This window comes from Salmo trutta, chromosome 27 (assembly GCF_901001165.1).
Source record: "Salmo trutta chromosome 27, fSalTru1.1, whole genome shotgun sequence".
Classification (NCBI taxonomy): Eukaryota; Metazoa; Chordata; class Actinopteri; order Salmoniformes; family Salmonidae; genus Salmo; species Salmo trutta.
In genome coordinates this window covers 14,354,221-14,368,569 of record NC_042983.1, presented here as the reverse complement: position 1 = coordinate 14,368,569, position 14,349 = coordinate 14,354,221, and the positions used below count along the sequence as shown (strand labels likewise).

Here is a 14,349-nt window from a genome sequence, read left to right as displayed (position 1 = left end):
GTGTCATCTATCAGTCAAATCAATGTCTGTTCAGTCCTTTTGACTCCTTCCCCAGGTCCGACCAGATGTAATCTGTGCTTCACCCTTTCATTTGCTCTGTGTTCTTCCAGGGCAAGACGGTGACGTTGAAGCTGAAAAATGTCAACTTTGAGGTGAAAACCAGAGCGTGGACGTTGCCGTGTGCCGTTGCTACGACGGAAGAGCTCTTTGCTGTCGCTAAGGACTTGCTGAAGACTGAGATCGACAACGTCAGCCCCCAGCCACTGAGACTGAGGCTTATGGGTAATCTTACTTTACCTTCTCCCGCCGGTTTAAATGTGGTGTCCCATTGGCAAGAAAATACATTAATATCACCTTTCATATATGTTGTATATAACAATAATATATGAAATACATTCTACTGATTCTGTTAATAATTCATATATTTGAACTTGAAGCTTGAACTAAACAATTGACTGCAGTTTTAAATCAACGCTTACGTGTCTGCAGGCGTTCGGGTTTCCAGTTTCGCCAGCGCTGACGACAAGAAACCCCTGCAGAAGAGCATTGTGGGATTTCTCCATAAAAAACAGACTAACTCTAGTAGCACCTCCCAGATCTCCCACAAGCCTGTGAAAGAACATCTACCTAAGCCTCCAGGCCTGACCCAGCCCTCTGCCTGCCCTTCCCTGGTACAGCAGAGACAGGGGCAGGAGGGTCACGCCTGGGTACCCAGCCGGGGAGGGGTGGAGGTGGGCAGGACTGGGGAGGACCAGCAGTCCTTCTTGCAGAGAGCTCACGCCCAGAGTCTGCGGCTGCAAGCTGAGAGAGAGGACCCACCAGAGAAGGGAGATTGGAATGGCTTCGAGACCAGATGGGGCCCAGCCTCATCGACCACCAACCCCAAAGGGACACAGACACACACTCCGAAGAATACAAATACATCAGCAGAGACACACATCTCTATGAGTGCATTGACAGCTTCGGACAAAATGACACATGAACCTACAGCCCATGCGTCTACTTCATCATGCTGTTCAACAGAGCCAGAGTCAGGGACAGACAGTCTGACCTGCCCTGTATGCTTCAGGGAGGTGAACACCACAGAGCTGACAGTCTTCAACAGACACATTGACCAGTGTCTCAGTGGGGTTACTATGGGGCAAAACAACCACACAGACACAGAACTAGAGAGAGGCCCCAGTGTCTGTGAGGAGGAGGAGGAGGAGGATGAGAAAACTGGAGGGAAGAGGGAGGAGGGGGCGATGGAGAAAGGTAGGGAGCTGCTCAGTAGGTGCATGTTGGACTCAGTGGGCCTTCAATTGGACTCAAGTGCAGGTGATCATACAGAGTCCACTACAGGTTTACTTCTATATGAGACTAGTACAGCTAATATTCCACTAAGCGCTGTGGGCCTGAACCCTGTCTGCCTTAACACTTGTCCAAATGGAGGTGTATCTATACATAGAGGTACAGACCCTAACACCCTGAAGGGTTCATCTCAAAGTGACCCTCATGTTCGGGATTGTCTCTTGTCCACCGGTGGCCCTCGGCCAATGACTACGCCCAAGCCTGAGTCACGTGACCACAGAGGCCCCGCCCTCACCTGTCCAGTGTGTCAGGAGACCCAGGACACCAATGACCTCACCCTTTTTAACCTACACGTTGACCTCTGTCTGAACCAGGAAGTCCTGCATGAGCTTGGGGGACTGGCACCTGTGGACCGCACCACCCACACTGCACCACCTGCTGCCCACAAAGGTCTGTGTTTCAGAGATGTTTTATTTACTGAATGATCATGCATTACTGCCATTGTCATTCAAATAAACCAGGGACTTCTCCACTCTGTTTTTCTATGTGCTGCCACCACCAGTCTCATCCCCAGTGCTTGCATGGGTCCTGTTTCTGCCTCTTCCTACTCAATATGTAATGCAGGAGATTGTAAATTGTGGTTATATATTGAGTAAAACTCTGTTTTTTCTAAATCAAAAAGAGACTTAGGTGGTGGGCGTGTCGGGGGACATAGAGAAAAATGTGTTGTTTTACAGGAAATGTTGCAACGTGAAAGCAAGTTTTCTGCAATTCTACAGATTTTGCCATGCCTAATTGTGAAACTTACCAACATGGTAAAGTCCCAAGGGCCGCACCCTCTCATGCAATACCATGCCAATTGGCCACGTGGTGGGCCTAGAATAAGTGCTTGCTTTGAAAGGTCAGCTCCCCGCACCCTGTGTTCTTATGCTCAAACATTATAAAAAAATATATGGGTACCCAAACCGGGGCCCCTGGGCATGTGCCCTGCGTGCTTGGTTGGTAATCCAGCCATACAAAAAATACTTATAAATTCATAGTTTTTAGAATTTTCGATTCTTCCTGAATGTCTTATACATAATTATTGGCACCCTTGATTAAGATGAGCAAGAAAGACTGTATAAAATAATACAAATACTGAGCTATATTGTATGCAGAAAAGTTGGGAAATGTATATTATTTTATACTAATACAACTGCTCAGAGAAAAATATTTTTCTAATAAGTTGTTTTAAACATCTCTAAAAGATAGGGTCAGAATTATTGTCACCCCTGTTTTCAGTACTCCACCACCCTCACTTGTGAGGATATCGACCCTGAGCCTTTTTCTCAAATGTTTTATGAGATTATAGAACATGTTGGGACGGATCTTTTATCCTTCGTCTTCTCTTATGGATTGCCCTCTTCAATTCAAACCACAGATTTTCAATGGGGTTCAAGTCCAGAGACTGAGATGGCCATTGCAAAATGTAGATTTTTGTGGATTTTGATTAGTGCTTGGGGTTATTGTCTTGCTGGAAGATCCACTTGAAGCCAAGTGTCAGCCTCCTGGCAGAGGCAACCAGGTTTTGACATAAAAGAGCTCTATTTTCATGTCATCTGACCATAGCACCGGTTCCAATGGCGTTTATCAAACTCCAGGCTATGGTCAGATGACATGAAGATGGAGCTCTTTGGCCACACACACCAGTGGTGGGTTTGGTGTCGAAAAACAGAAGCATACTGTATGTAGACAAAGTACTTCATACCTACGGTAAAGTATGGTGGTGGATCTTTGATGTTATGGGGCTATTTTGCTTCCACTGGTCCTGGGGCCCTTGGTAAGGTCAACGGCATCATAAAGTTGACCAAGTACCAGGACATTTTAGACTAAAACCTGGTTGCCTCTGCTAGGAGGCTGACATTTGCGCAAGTGGATCTTCCAGCAAGACAATAACTCCAAGCACACGTCAAAATCCACAGGTTAATTGACCACAAAATCAACATTTTGCAATGACCTTCTCAGTCTCTGGAATTGAAACCCATTGAAAACCTGTGGTTAAATTGAAAACGACCGTCCATAAGCGCAGACGAAGGATATCAAGGATCTGGAAAGATTCTGTATGGAGGAATGGTGTAAGATTCCTCCCAGTGTGTTCTCCAATCTCATAAAACATATTACAAAAAGGCTCAGGGTCATTATCCTCACAAGGGGAGGGTGCTGGAGTACTGAAAACAGGGGAGGGGCTGGAGTACTGAAAACAGGGGAGGGGCTGGAGTACTGAAAACAGGGGAGGGGCTGGAGTACTGAAAACAGGGGAGGGGCTGGAGTACTGAAAACAGGGGAGGGGCTGGAGTACTGAAAACAGGGGAGGGGCTGGAGTACTGAAAACAGGGGAGGGGCTGGAGTACTGAAAACAGGGGAGGGGCTGGAGTACTGAAAACAGGGGAGGGAGCTGGAGTACTGAAAACAGGGGAGGGGCTGGAGTACTGAAAACAGGGGAGGGGGCTGGAGTACTGAACTGGGGAGGGGCTGGAGTACTGAAAACAGGGGAGGGGGCTGGAGTACTGAAAACAGGGGAGGGGATGGAGTACTGAAAACAGGGGAGGGGTGGAGTACTGAAAACAGGGGAGGGGCTGGAGTACTGAAAACAGGGGAGGGGCTGGAGTACTGAAAACAGGGGAGGGGGCTGGAGTACTGAAACAGGGGAGGGGCTGGAGTACTGAAAACAGGGGAGGGGGCTGGAGTACTGAAAACAGGGGAAGGGGCTGGAGTACTGAAAACAGGGGAAGGGGCTGGAGTACTGAAAACAGGGGAGGGGGCTGGAGTACTGAAAACAGGGGAGGGGGCTGGAGTACTGAAAACAGCAGTCTTTTTTGCTCATCTTTATCAAGGGTGCCAATAATTATGAACCTGATTGTAGGTCAGTTATTTTTTATACATACTTTCTGTCTGGTTTTATTCATTTAGGTTAACGCTGAAAGCTATTTTGCATCACGAAAATGAATTACAATGTCCTGAAGTCTTATGGTTAAAACTAGAAGGATTTGTTTGGTCAGTGTGAGGCCAGTGCTGGCTGTGTATTGATTCCCTTTGAGAGAAAGAAGACATCTCATTTCACCCTGTGGGGGCTCCCCTGCCCTGCTCTCTGCCACTGGTAAATCCCTTCTTCACCCATTGAATTCTGACAATGGAAAGATGGTCTCTCCCAGTTTCTCCTTACCTACCCTGCCTGGGAGATTAGTCTTTATAGCTTTGAAATGAACACAAATGACTTGCCGGACATAGACAGTCGTCATTCTGTTTTTAGCGGAAGAATCTGATGGAGTTTTTCGTGTTTCCCTCCACAGAGAGCGAGCAGCCCCTGCAGAGAGCGCCACAGAAAGGCAAGAGCAAAAGGTATGACTACATCTCCTATACATATAAAAGAGGGCGAGAGATACGTTTGAAAGTCAGCACATTCACAAAGGAGTTAATTCAACATGTTGTGTGGTACGTCACAATAAGATGGTTGCAGATACTGGTGCAGACAGTGAGAATCCCGCAGTAAAATGTGCTGTTTTTATTCTGCTACACTTCCAGGAGAGGCTTGTCTCCCCCACCCCCCTCTAAGAAGGCCAAAGCCCTGGGCCCAGCTTGGAACACCATTGACAAGTTCTTCAGGTGATGCAGTTTAGGTGACAACACACACACTACTCCCAGAGGATCCTGTGTATGAAGTATTCTGCTCAGACAGTGACAATGACTGACTGTCACCTTGATCTCAGGTGAATGGAGTGCTGGTGACCTCACTAGCAACCATCCCTACCTACCTAGTACTTCTTGGATTGCTGGGAATTTGGATTGCTTACTCAAGCATTGAAGATGCACTTCTTTCAAAATAAATTTATTTTTATCTCTTGTGCAGTTTTTTTGAAGTCATAATGGTCATAGGTTAGCAGGCAGAACCTTTGCAGGGGTTTTAGTGATGGTAGTTGATGCAAAATGCACTTATTAAAAATAGCCTCTGATCTACATCTTGCTAGCTACTATTTTGTGTTTATTCAAGCAGATAAGGTAGTGACGTAGTTCCTCTATGCCAAACTGACGCTCTATTATGTACAGAGGTGTTAAGCCGACCATTGAAACCACAGGCGGCTGGTGGCACCTTAATTGGGGTGGCTGAGCTCATAGTAATCGCTGGGAGAGAATCAATGGAATGGTGGTCAAACACGTACGTGGTTTCCATGTGTTTGATACCATTCCATTTACGCCATTCCAGCCATTATTATGAGCCGTCCTCCTGTGATTGAAACATTGTAGGAGGCAACCCTGGTGTCTAGAGAGACTACAACCTTCTGCTGAATGAGGGAACTCTGTTTTTGCATCTTGTGTTTTGCACCGTTTTAAATGTAATGAATAATAAGCTTTAATGGAGTTGATCCTCAGTCTTTTAAACACGTGTATGTGAAGAAGAGGGTTGTGAATAGAATACCAGTATGAGATGGTGTATTTTTGCATAAGATAACTTAAATATAGGCTATATATAAAAAAATATATATATTATTGTATTCAAATTTCATAGGCTATTCTTACGGAAAATAAAACTTGGGCTCAATGAATTATTCTCCTTGTGTCATTGTGATGAGCATTTAATGTGTACAGTACAAATGAGGCTATTACGATAGAATCGTCTATCGATTCAGATTGACAGCCATCGTCAATAGTGACAACATCGTGATGTGACGGACGATGGTTTAGCCTATTTGAACTTGACTGACGCCACGCAGAACGCCAAGAACGAAGTCGGTCAGGGCAGCACACGAGGGACATTCCCAGTAATCTATCTTCCTATTTGCTATAGCCTATTTCAGCGCAAAATGTCCAGTCAGAAAATATCCTCTCTCTCGCTCTGTCAGATACATGGGCCTCATAGTCTAAACCTATTCATTTTTTATAACGGACACTCCTTAACTATATTGTGTCTAGCTGTTTTAAAAAACGTAGGCTATATTCCCTTGTCTCTCCATTCGATATGACCGAGTTTGGGGTATGGTATGCTTTCATCATTTTATGCATGCATTCTCTCCCGATCAAACAATGAATTCATCTGAGTTCCATCTCAAAAAGTTGTTTGAATGGCCTAAAAATGTAGGGTAGCCATGGGGACTAATAATGAGAGCGAACAAACAATATCAATGGCCTATAGAAAAATATAATTACAAGTTTAATCAAGTTTAAGCTTATTAATTAAGAAAAATTATCCATCCGGTCAGAAAAATCCATCCATCCGAAGTTAAAACCAAATGGCCTATAATATATCCTGCTAGGCCTACCATAACTTTAAAACAAATTAAAGTTATGATAAGTAGGCTATTTTCCAAATATTCTAATAGCCTGTTGTCTTAAAGTTGCCACTTTAAATAATAACAAGAATGAAAGTCTAGGCTATTCTCAATCACAGCTTTATGAGACAGAACAAACAATAGCCTATTATGACAGGAGGATGAGGCAAAGCAATTATTATCCAGTTCTGAACAGGGTAGACTGCTTCTATCCAGATCATGATTTATAACCTAACTCACCATGGTAAGAAAGCCCGTTCCTCATCAGCTGACTGTCACTTTGCTCCATCATGTGTGTGAGACACACACACACACCTGTTTCGTTCCATGCTGAAACTCTAGCACCTTTAAACTCAACTCTGGACCTCGAAGCCAATTCCACAGCATTTTCTTTCATTGTCCCCCTCAAATCAGGGACTGATTTAGACCTGGGACACCAGGTGTGTGCAATTCATTACCATGTAGAACAGAAAACCAGCAGGCTCCGGACCTCGTAGTGGAAGAGTTGAATATCACTGGAGGGGCAGGACCGAGTTTGGGAAACCCTGTTTGGGAAACCCTGTCAGTCTACATCTGACATCACCCAACCATAGCTAGTACAAATCCATTTAAACACACATACGACCTAGACTGCTGTTGTAGTTTAGATTGGAGCTTAGATTCATAATAATATAATGATAGTCTACTTTACAAACATGTAGGCGCTTAGTCACTAATCAAATAAATGAATGACAAGATGGGATTCATGAATCTGCACTCATACAGTTTATTCCAATGTTAGACTGCATGTGCAGGTAGTGCATGACACAATATTGATCATGCACTCAATGTGAAGGGTGTGAGCTTCTAGAGCAAACAGAGGTCAGCCCTCCAGCCCAGGAAATGTACATACATTGCTCCATTCCCACACCAATTTGTATTCCTTAAGCAGGACGAGCTTCAGTGTATGCTATAACACCAGTATAGGAGAAAGGGTTATCAGACTTGTGTATTTGACAGAGTTCTCTTCAGGTTCCTCAGTATCTGCTCCAGTTCCTGACCAGACTTTCTGCTTTAATTCAGTAATTCTACATGGTTGTTTATCAAGACCAGTATAGAGAAGCAGAGGTTGTATAAAGCAGAGACAGACTGGGATCAAGCCCAGGTTCCAGGGAGAAGTCACCAGATATTCACCATGGAGAAAAGGCCCGTGAAGGAGATACAGTCTCTGAAGGAGAGGATGGGGGCACAGCTGAAGGAACTAAACCTGAACCCTAAAACACAAAAAATATCAAAAAAAGCAGTGAAGGGATTCACAGACTTTATACAGAACAAGGAGACGGAGGAGACAGACAACAGCTACGATAATAAAGAGATGTGTGAGTACCAGGTTTGTGGGTGTGCTTACGCATGCACGCATTTGTGTGTGTGTGTGTGTGTGTGTGTGTGTGTGTGTGTGTGTGTGTGTGTGTGTGTGTGTGTGTGTGTGTGTGTGTGTGTGTGTGTGTGTGTGTGTGTGCGCGCACTCACTCATGGAAATGGGTGAGTGACTGGTAGCCCGTTTAGATTTTTTGAAATGTTTTTATCAAAGTCATCTAACTTAAGTAAACACTGGCAACTAAGGTGGTTGGATAAGGTCCAATTTAAAAGTTAAAATTATAGCCTGAGGAAACAGAGCCTGGCAATTGCCCTATTTGATAGGATTGTAAAGTGTGTTCTTGTAATTATGGTATCATATGTTAATAATTAAGCAACATTGGTGAATATTCATGCTAGCAAATTCTTCTACAGATCAAAGCAAGCAATGAATATCCTTATCCTCTTGATTATGAGGTGTGTTAGGCATACCTTACAAGCTCTTTGCACACTGGGTGTTCACATCCAGTCAAATCATTACCCATGACAGATGTATAGGCTCTACAAACACAGAGAAAGAGCTGTGTTTGTATAGGGCACACACACACACACACACACACACACATGACTAATTCCACCCTGATACTATTCAAAGTGACTCCAATTTCACACGCTCTGAAGAAGAACATTTTCTCAGAAGAAAAACATGCATATTGATGTATTACTTATTGTGAAGCACCTTGTGTCTCGGTTGTGGGTTTGTAGTGTTGGCGCTAGAGAAGGAGTACATCGACGCAGCAAAAATAAATGATGTACAGACCATGAAGCTTCTGGGGAGAGCGGTCAATGTCGACGCAAAGAACTTGGTGAGTCAGTCCTCATATCCATGAAACACCGAAGGTCAAATAGAGGGTGCTTATATTTGTCCTGTTTCACCCATGTACAAGTGCGTAGTATGAAATGGAAATGTGTTTTTTGCACATCCCTCTCCACCTGAGAGTGGGGTCCCGGCCAGGGATCAGCCATTAGGGACCTTGGAGCAACCTGGATTAAGTGCCTCGCTCAAGGGCAGATCAACAGATTTTTGACCAAGTCGGCACAGGGATTTGAACTAGCCACCTTTTTGTTACTGGTACAACACTCTAACCGCTAAGCTACCTGCAGCTAGCCACACTGCAGTTAATATCACCATATATTCAGCTCTGTGTCACTTGTTCGATTAACTTGTCCCATGCATTGATCCTAGCATGATCGCACTGCCCTGCACTATGCAGTAGCTGGAAAAAACATAGAGGCCGTCCAAGTCCTTCTACAGCGCAGAGCAAATCTCAATCAAGCAGACAAGGTAGGACAACACAACACTATTCCATTGTTAGTGATGGTGACATTTTAAGCTTGTCCTCTTCAACAAACATTCTGACAGGTGGAGAGATTGGCTGTGGTTTGTGAAGATGAAACGGCTCAACTCCCTCTGTCTTTTTCTTTCCCTCTATTTCTCTCCCCCCTATTTCTTCCACACATACTCACATAGCATGGAGTGACAGCCGTCCACCTGGCTGCCTGGTTTGGGAGTGTAACCATCCTGAAGTTGCTTGTGCAGGCTGGTGCTGACCCAACTGTTCAGAATGTGGTAGGGAGCCTCTGTTTAAAACATTCTCTCTGTTATTTCAGAAGGCCTTGAATGTGTCTCAGATATCCCCTTTCCTTGTCATGCTGGTCAGACCTAAGTTCTCTGTCATCTCAGCCATCTGGGATGTCAATTACAATAATCAACCACCGAGCCAATTTCTACATAGCCATTGGAGAATCCAATATGTCAAGTTGTCTTGAGGTGTCATGCATGGAGATGGTGAGTTGTATTGTCTGTTCCCAGGTGGGACTGAACATCATGCACTGTGCCGCCATCAACAACCACACCGACATCGTGACGTTCATTATCTACGACTTGATGATGAAAGAACTGGACAAGGAGGACCTGGTAATCGCATAGACATACAGTATCAGTAACCATTGCATCCATTTCAAATGTTGGTTGGGCTGCCTAAGTTCAGTAAGCTGACCCTTTTTCTTCCTCTCCTCTTCTCTTCCCCCTCCTTCTCTCTCTCTCTCTCTCTCAGTCTGGACACAGGGCGTTTGCGTCGGCAGCAGAGCATGGCTCTGTAGAGATGCTGCAGATGTTGATGGAGGAGGCATACGATATGGCCACCATGGAGGAAGACCAGGTGTGTGTGTGTAGGAGGCTGTATGACTGTTCGACTGTTTCTCCATCTCCCCTTCCTGTTTACTGTGTATCTCTCCTTTCTTCCCACCCTCCTGCTTTTCCTCTTTCTTTAATTGCTAGAATGGGGACACACCTCTGCACTTGGCTGCCAGCAATGGCCATTTGGATGCCGTTCAGCTACTGTTGAAGAGCTTTGATACTCGTGATGAAGTCAATAAGGTAGAGTCCCACTGGAAACACTGTCTGGGGCTGTTTGATTGCCAGCATGTGTGACTGTGTTTGCTCAATGCCTACACCATACAGTAGCTGCTTTAGGTCAATAGCTGATCAATGAGTGATGTATCTGGGGCAGCTTGGGGAGACGGCTCTGTACCTGGCTGCTGACGCTGCCCATGAAGACTGTGTCCAGGCTCTTTTGGAGGCAGGCTGTGACCCAAACATTGTCACCATGGTACGCCAGCAAACCACACCAACCACACACTCCAACCAGTCAGTATAATGGTCACCACTAGGCAAAGTTACTAAATCATTAAAGGAAGGATCCCTCCAGACCCAGTTTCTTCTACTACAGTACTTTACCACCCCCCTTAGGGCCAAAGCAGTGCTCTACACCCTGTCTCAGAGAAGGGCCACACATCGTTGGTGAAACTCCTCATAGAGAACAAGGCCCAGATGGACTTACAAAACCAGGTGAGAGTGAGCATAGAGGATTCGTACTAAGTCTTGGTCAAACATGAATGAAGCCAACATGTTATCCTAGTAATTATTCAGTAGTAAGTGACCTGACATCAGAGAGAGTTCCTATCTAATGGTCCATGTTGGTTGTGTCTCTGTTGGCAGCACCTCCAGGCTCCTCTCTACCTGGCAGTGAAGAACTGTCACATCCCTGTCATCCACACACTGCTGGAGGCTGGCTGCAACTTCAACATCACTGATCACGTATGTACAACGCACGTGCACTCAGTCCTAATGCTATTTTGAAATCATCAGTTGCATCCCAAATGGCACCCTATTCTCTGCCCCATGGGCTCTGGTCAAAGTAGTGCACTATGTAGGGAATAGGGTGCCATTTGGGATGCAACTAATGATTTAGAAGTATTGTAATGGTTATGGGTTTGAGTTCGGTAATCTGACTCTAGATCTGTGGTGAAGGGCAACTTGTACCTTGAGCTCCTGTCTGTCCTCCTTAGAGGTCCCAGACTGTCCTGCATGTAGCATCAGAGCTGGCCAGAGTGGACATTGTTGACATGCTTCTGAAAGCTGGGATGGACCTGACCCTCCAGGACAAGGTGGAACATGGACAACCACAGCTATGATGTAAACCTGAATTTGACCCCTCTCCTTTTCACTGCAACTTCCCACTCAATGTTTTCTGCTTTGTTTTGAGCAGCAGGGTAAGACAGCACTGGGTGTGGCAGCCCGAGCAGACGAGGTCATCATCGTGGACATGATCATCAAGGCAGAGAGATATTTCACATGGAGGAGGGTAATGGAGGACCATAATGGAAATAAATAACTTCATTGTGTGTTTGTTTATTTTTATATAATTGTGAAAGAATGCAGACCGTGTACTGTTATGGGAGTCCTCCCTATTAGTGATATGGCTGTATGTGTGTTTTTAAATTATAAAATGCTGTAAATTCAATCAATCAATGAGACTAATATGTTGCTATAGTCATCTGTTAATCCATGCACTGTAGTGGAGCTGGAAATCAAAGATTACATTCATCACAGATTATTCATTTCCTAACATCACAGCTCCAGATGAATCCCTGTAATACCATTAATGCTGGCTGTGGAAAAAATGATTTGTGCTGAAATGCTTGACAACCAATTTCACTGTCAGTTTTATTGTGTTTCTTCCAACCCTACCTGACACTCAAAACAAGTGTCTCTGGCATTCAATAAGCATGGGCCTGCGTGTGCTTGTCTATGGACACTGTGCTCAGTGTGTGAAGCTTGTGTCCTTTCTCAGGAGGTGACTTAATGTGATTACCCTTCCAGGCCAACACTGAGCTTAATGAGAACCTTCACAGCCAGTCTCCGCTGACGTTTAAATTAGACCACCGCACGGAGACCAAACAGGTCCGCGGTACGGCCTGGCACCTGGCCTACCGCCTGCTGGAACCGGGTGACTGGAAGAGGCTGGCGCTGTACTGGCACTTCACCGAGCAGCAGGTGGCTGCCATCGAGGAGCAGTGGACAGGTGACAGAACCCAGTGTAGCCCAGGGGGTAATCATTCACAGGAATATCAGAAAATAACTCATTGATTATAAATACAAAATGTAAAGATATGGCAAGAGGGATTCTAAAGTGTTGTTCTGTAGTTACTTGGCATTGTGGCTTGTTTTTGGGACACTTAACAAGGAAAGCTTCTACACTAGCTTTATTTTATTAATGCAGCCCTTATTTTACCAGGTAAGTGGACTGAGAACACGTTCTCATTTAGTCTGTTCACTGCTTGTGTGTAGGGAAGCGGAGCTACCAGGACCACGGGAACAGGATGCTGTTGATCTGGCTCCATGGGTCAGAGCTGGCCCAGTTGAATCCAGCTAAAGAGCTGTACCAGGGCCTGCTCGCCATAGACAAAAAGACTGTAGCAGGTATAGTGTGTCCATGACCCTTACCTCATAGAAAAAAATATCACCTTAATGTTGAAGCCATAACAGAGAATTATAGATGTCTGTTTGGTTGTTTTGCAGATAAAATACGACTGGACACAGAGGAGGGAGATATGAAGAAATGCATCCTTTCATAAAGGATGGTGAAAGTGTCGACATCTACAGACAGACATACATTCAGTCAACCAGATTCTAGATTTTCCCAAATGAGGGCATTTGTGTGGTTCTTTTTCAATGGCTCTATAGTAGTACACATTTCCATGTACCGTTGAAGTTTGAAGTTTACATAAATGACTTTTAATGACTCCAACCTAAGTGTTTCAGCCACTCCACTAATTTCTTGTTAACAAACTATAGCTTTGGCAATTCGGTTAGGACATCTACTTTGTGCATGACACAAGTAATTTTTCCAACAATTGTTTACAGACAGATTATTTCACTTTATAATTTACTGTATCACAATTCCAGTGGGTCAGAGGTTTACATACACTAAGTTGACTGTGCCTTTAAACAGCTTGGAGAATGGTGTCATGGCTTTTGAAGCTTCTGATAGGCTAATTGACATCATTTGAGTCAATTGGAGGTATACCTGTGGATGTATTTCAAGGCCTACCTTCAAACTCAGTGCCTCTTTGCTTGATATCATGGGAAAAGAAATCAGCCAAGACCTCAGAAAAAAAATTGTTGACCTCCACAGGTCTGGTTCATCCTTGGGAGCAATTTCCAAATGCCTGAAGGTACCAAGTTCATCTGTACAAACAATAGTACGCAAGTATAAACACCATGGGACCACACAGCCATCATACCGCTCAGGAAGGAGATGTGTTCTGTCTCCTAGAGATGAGCGTACTTTGGTGCGAAAAGTGCAAATCAATCCCAGAAAAACAGCAAAGGGCTCCTCTGGTCTGATGAAACAAAAATAGAACTGTTTGGCCATAATGACCATCGTTATGTTTGGAGGAAAAAGGGGGAGGCTTGCAAGCCGAGGAACACCATCCCAACCGTGAAGCACGGGGGTTGGCATGCATCATGTTGTGAGGGTTGCTTTGCTGCAGGAGGGACTGGTGCACTTCATAAAATAGATGGCATCATGAGGTAGGAAAAGTATGTGGATATACTGAAGCAACATCTTAAGACATCAGTCAGGAAGTTAAAGCTTGGTCGCAAATGGGTCTTCCAAATGGACAATGACCCCAAGCATACTTCCAAAGTTGTGGCAAAATGGCTTAATGACAACAAAGTCAAGGTATTGGAGTGGCCATCACAAAGCCCTGACCTCAATCCTATAGAAAATTTGTGGGCAGAACTGAAAAAGCGTGTGCGAGCAAGGAGGCCTACAAACCTGACTCAGTTACACCAGCTCTGTCGGGAGGAATGGGCCAAAATTCACCCAACTTATTGTGGGAAGCTTGTGGAAGGCTACCCGAAACGTTTGACCCAAGTTAAACAATTTAAAGGCAATGCTACCAAATACTAATTGAGTGTATGTAAACTTCTGACCCACTGGGATGTGATGAAAGAAATAAAAGCTGAAATAAATCACTCTACTATTATTCTGACATTTCACATTCTTAAAAT

At 44.6% G+C, this 14,349-nt stretch overlaps 2 protein-coding genes across 2 annotated transcripts in view; both read left to right on the top strand.

Annotated features, from left to right (window-relative positions):
• Nucleotides 1-5,285, top strand: part of polk (polymerase (DNA directed) kappa) — a 10,643-nt gene extending 5,358 nt beyond the window's left edge. Inside the window, exons 12-16 of the mRNA XM_029716798.1 lie at nt 111-282; nt 490-1,740; nt 4,620-4,668; nt 4,852-4,932; nt 5,037-5,285. Coding sequence (XP_029572658.1) covers nt 111-282; nt 490-1,740; nt 4,620-4,668; nt 4,852-4,932; nt 5,037-5,040 — 1,557 coding nt within the window. The 3' untranslated portion in view covers nt 5,041-5,285. The remainder of the gene's footprint in view (nt 1-110; nt 283-489; nt 1,741-4,619; nt 4,669-4,851; nt 4,933-5,036) is intronic.
• Nucleotides 5,286-7,493: 2,208 nt separating this feature from the next.
• Nucleotides 7,494-13,081, top strand: LOC115164378 (ankyrin repeat and death domain-containing protein 1B-like). Its single transcript, XM_029716797.1, has 15 exons — nt 7,494-7,951; nt 8,694-8,794; nt 9,175-9,273; nt 9,460-9,558; nt 9,802-9,906; nt 10,046-10,150; nt 10,270-10,368; nt 10,502-10,600; nt 10,741-10,839; nt 10,990-11,088; nt 11,340-11,438; nt 11,540-11,635; nt 12,154-12,355; nt 12,622-12,753; nt 12,853-13,081. Exons 1-15 carry the CDS (start codon nt 7,768-7,770, stop codon nt 12,906-12,908), a joined length of 1,674 nt encoding a protein of 557 aa, XP_029572657.1. The 5' UTR covers nt 7,494-7,767; the 3' UTR covers nt 12,909-13,081.
• Nucleotides 13,082-14,349: the final 1,268 nt, after the last annotated feature.

Bases quoted from the DNA above. Each gene is read 5' to 3' on its own strand.
- LOC115164378 (XM_029716797.1), top strand. From the start codon at position 7,768: ATGGAGAAAAGGCCCGTGAAGGAGATACAGTCTCTGAAGGAGAGGATG. The intron at 9,907-10,045 runs GTAATCGCATAG...TCTCTCTCTCAG, and splicing joins AACTGGACAAGGAGGACCTG to TCTGGACACAGGGCGTTTGC. The intron at 10,601-10,740 runs GTACGCCAGCAA...CACCCCCCTTAG, and splicing joins ACCCAAACATTGTCACCATG to GGCCAAAGCAGTGCTCTACA.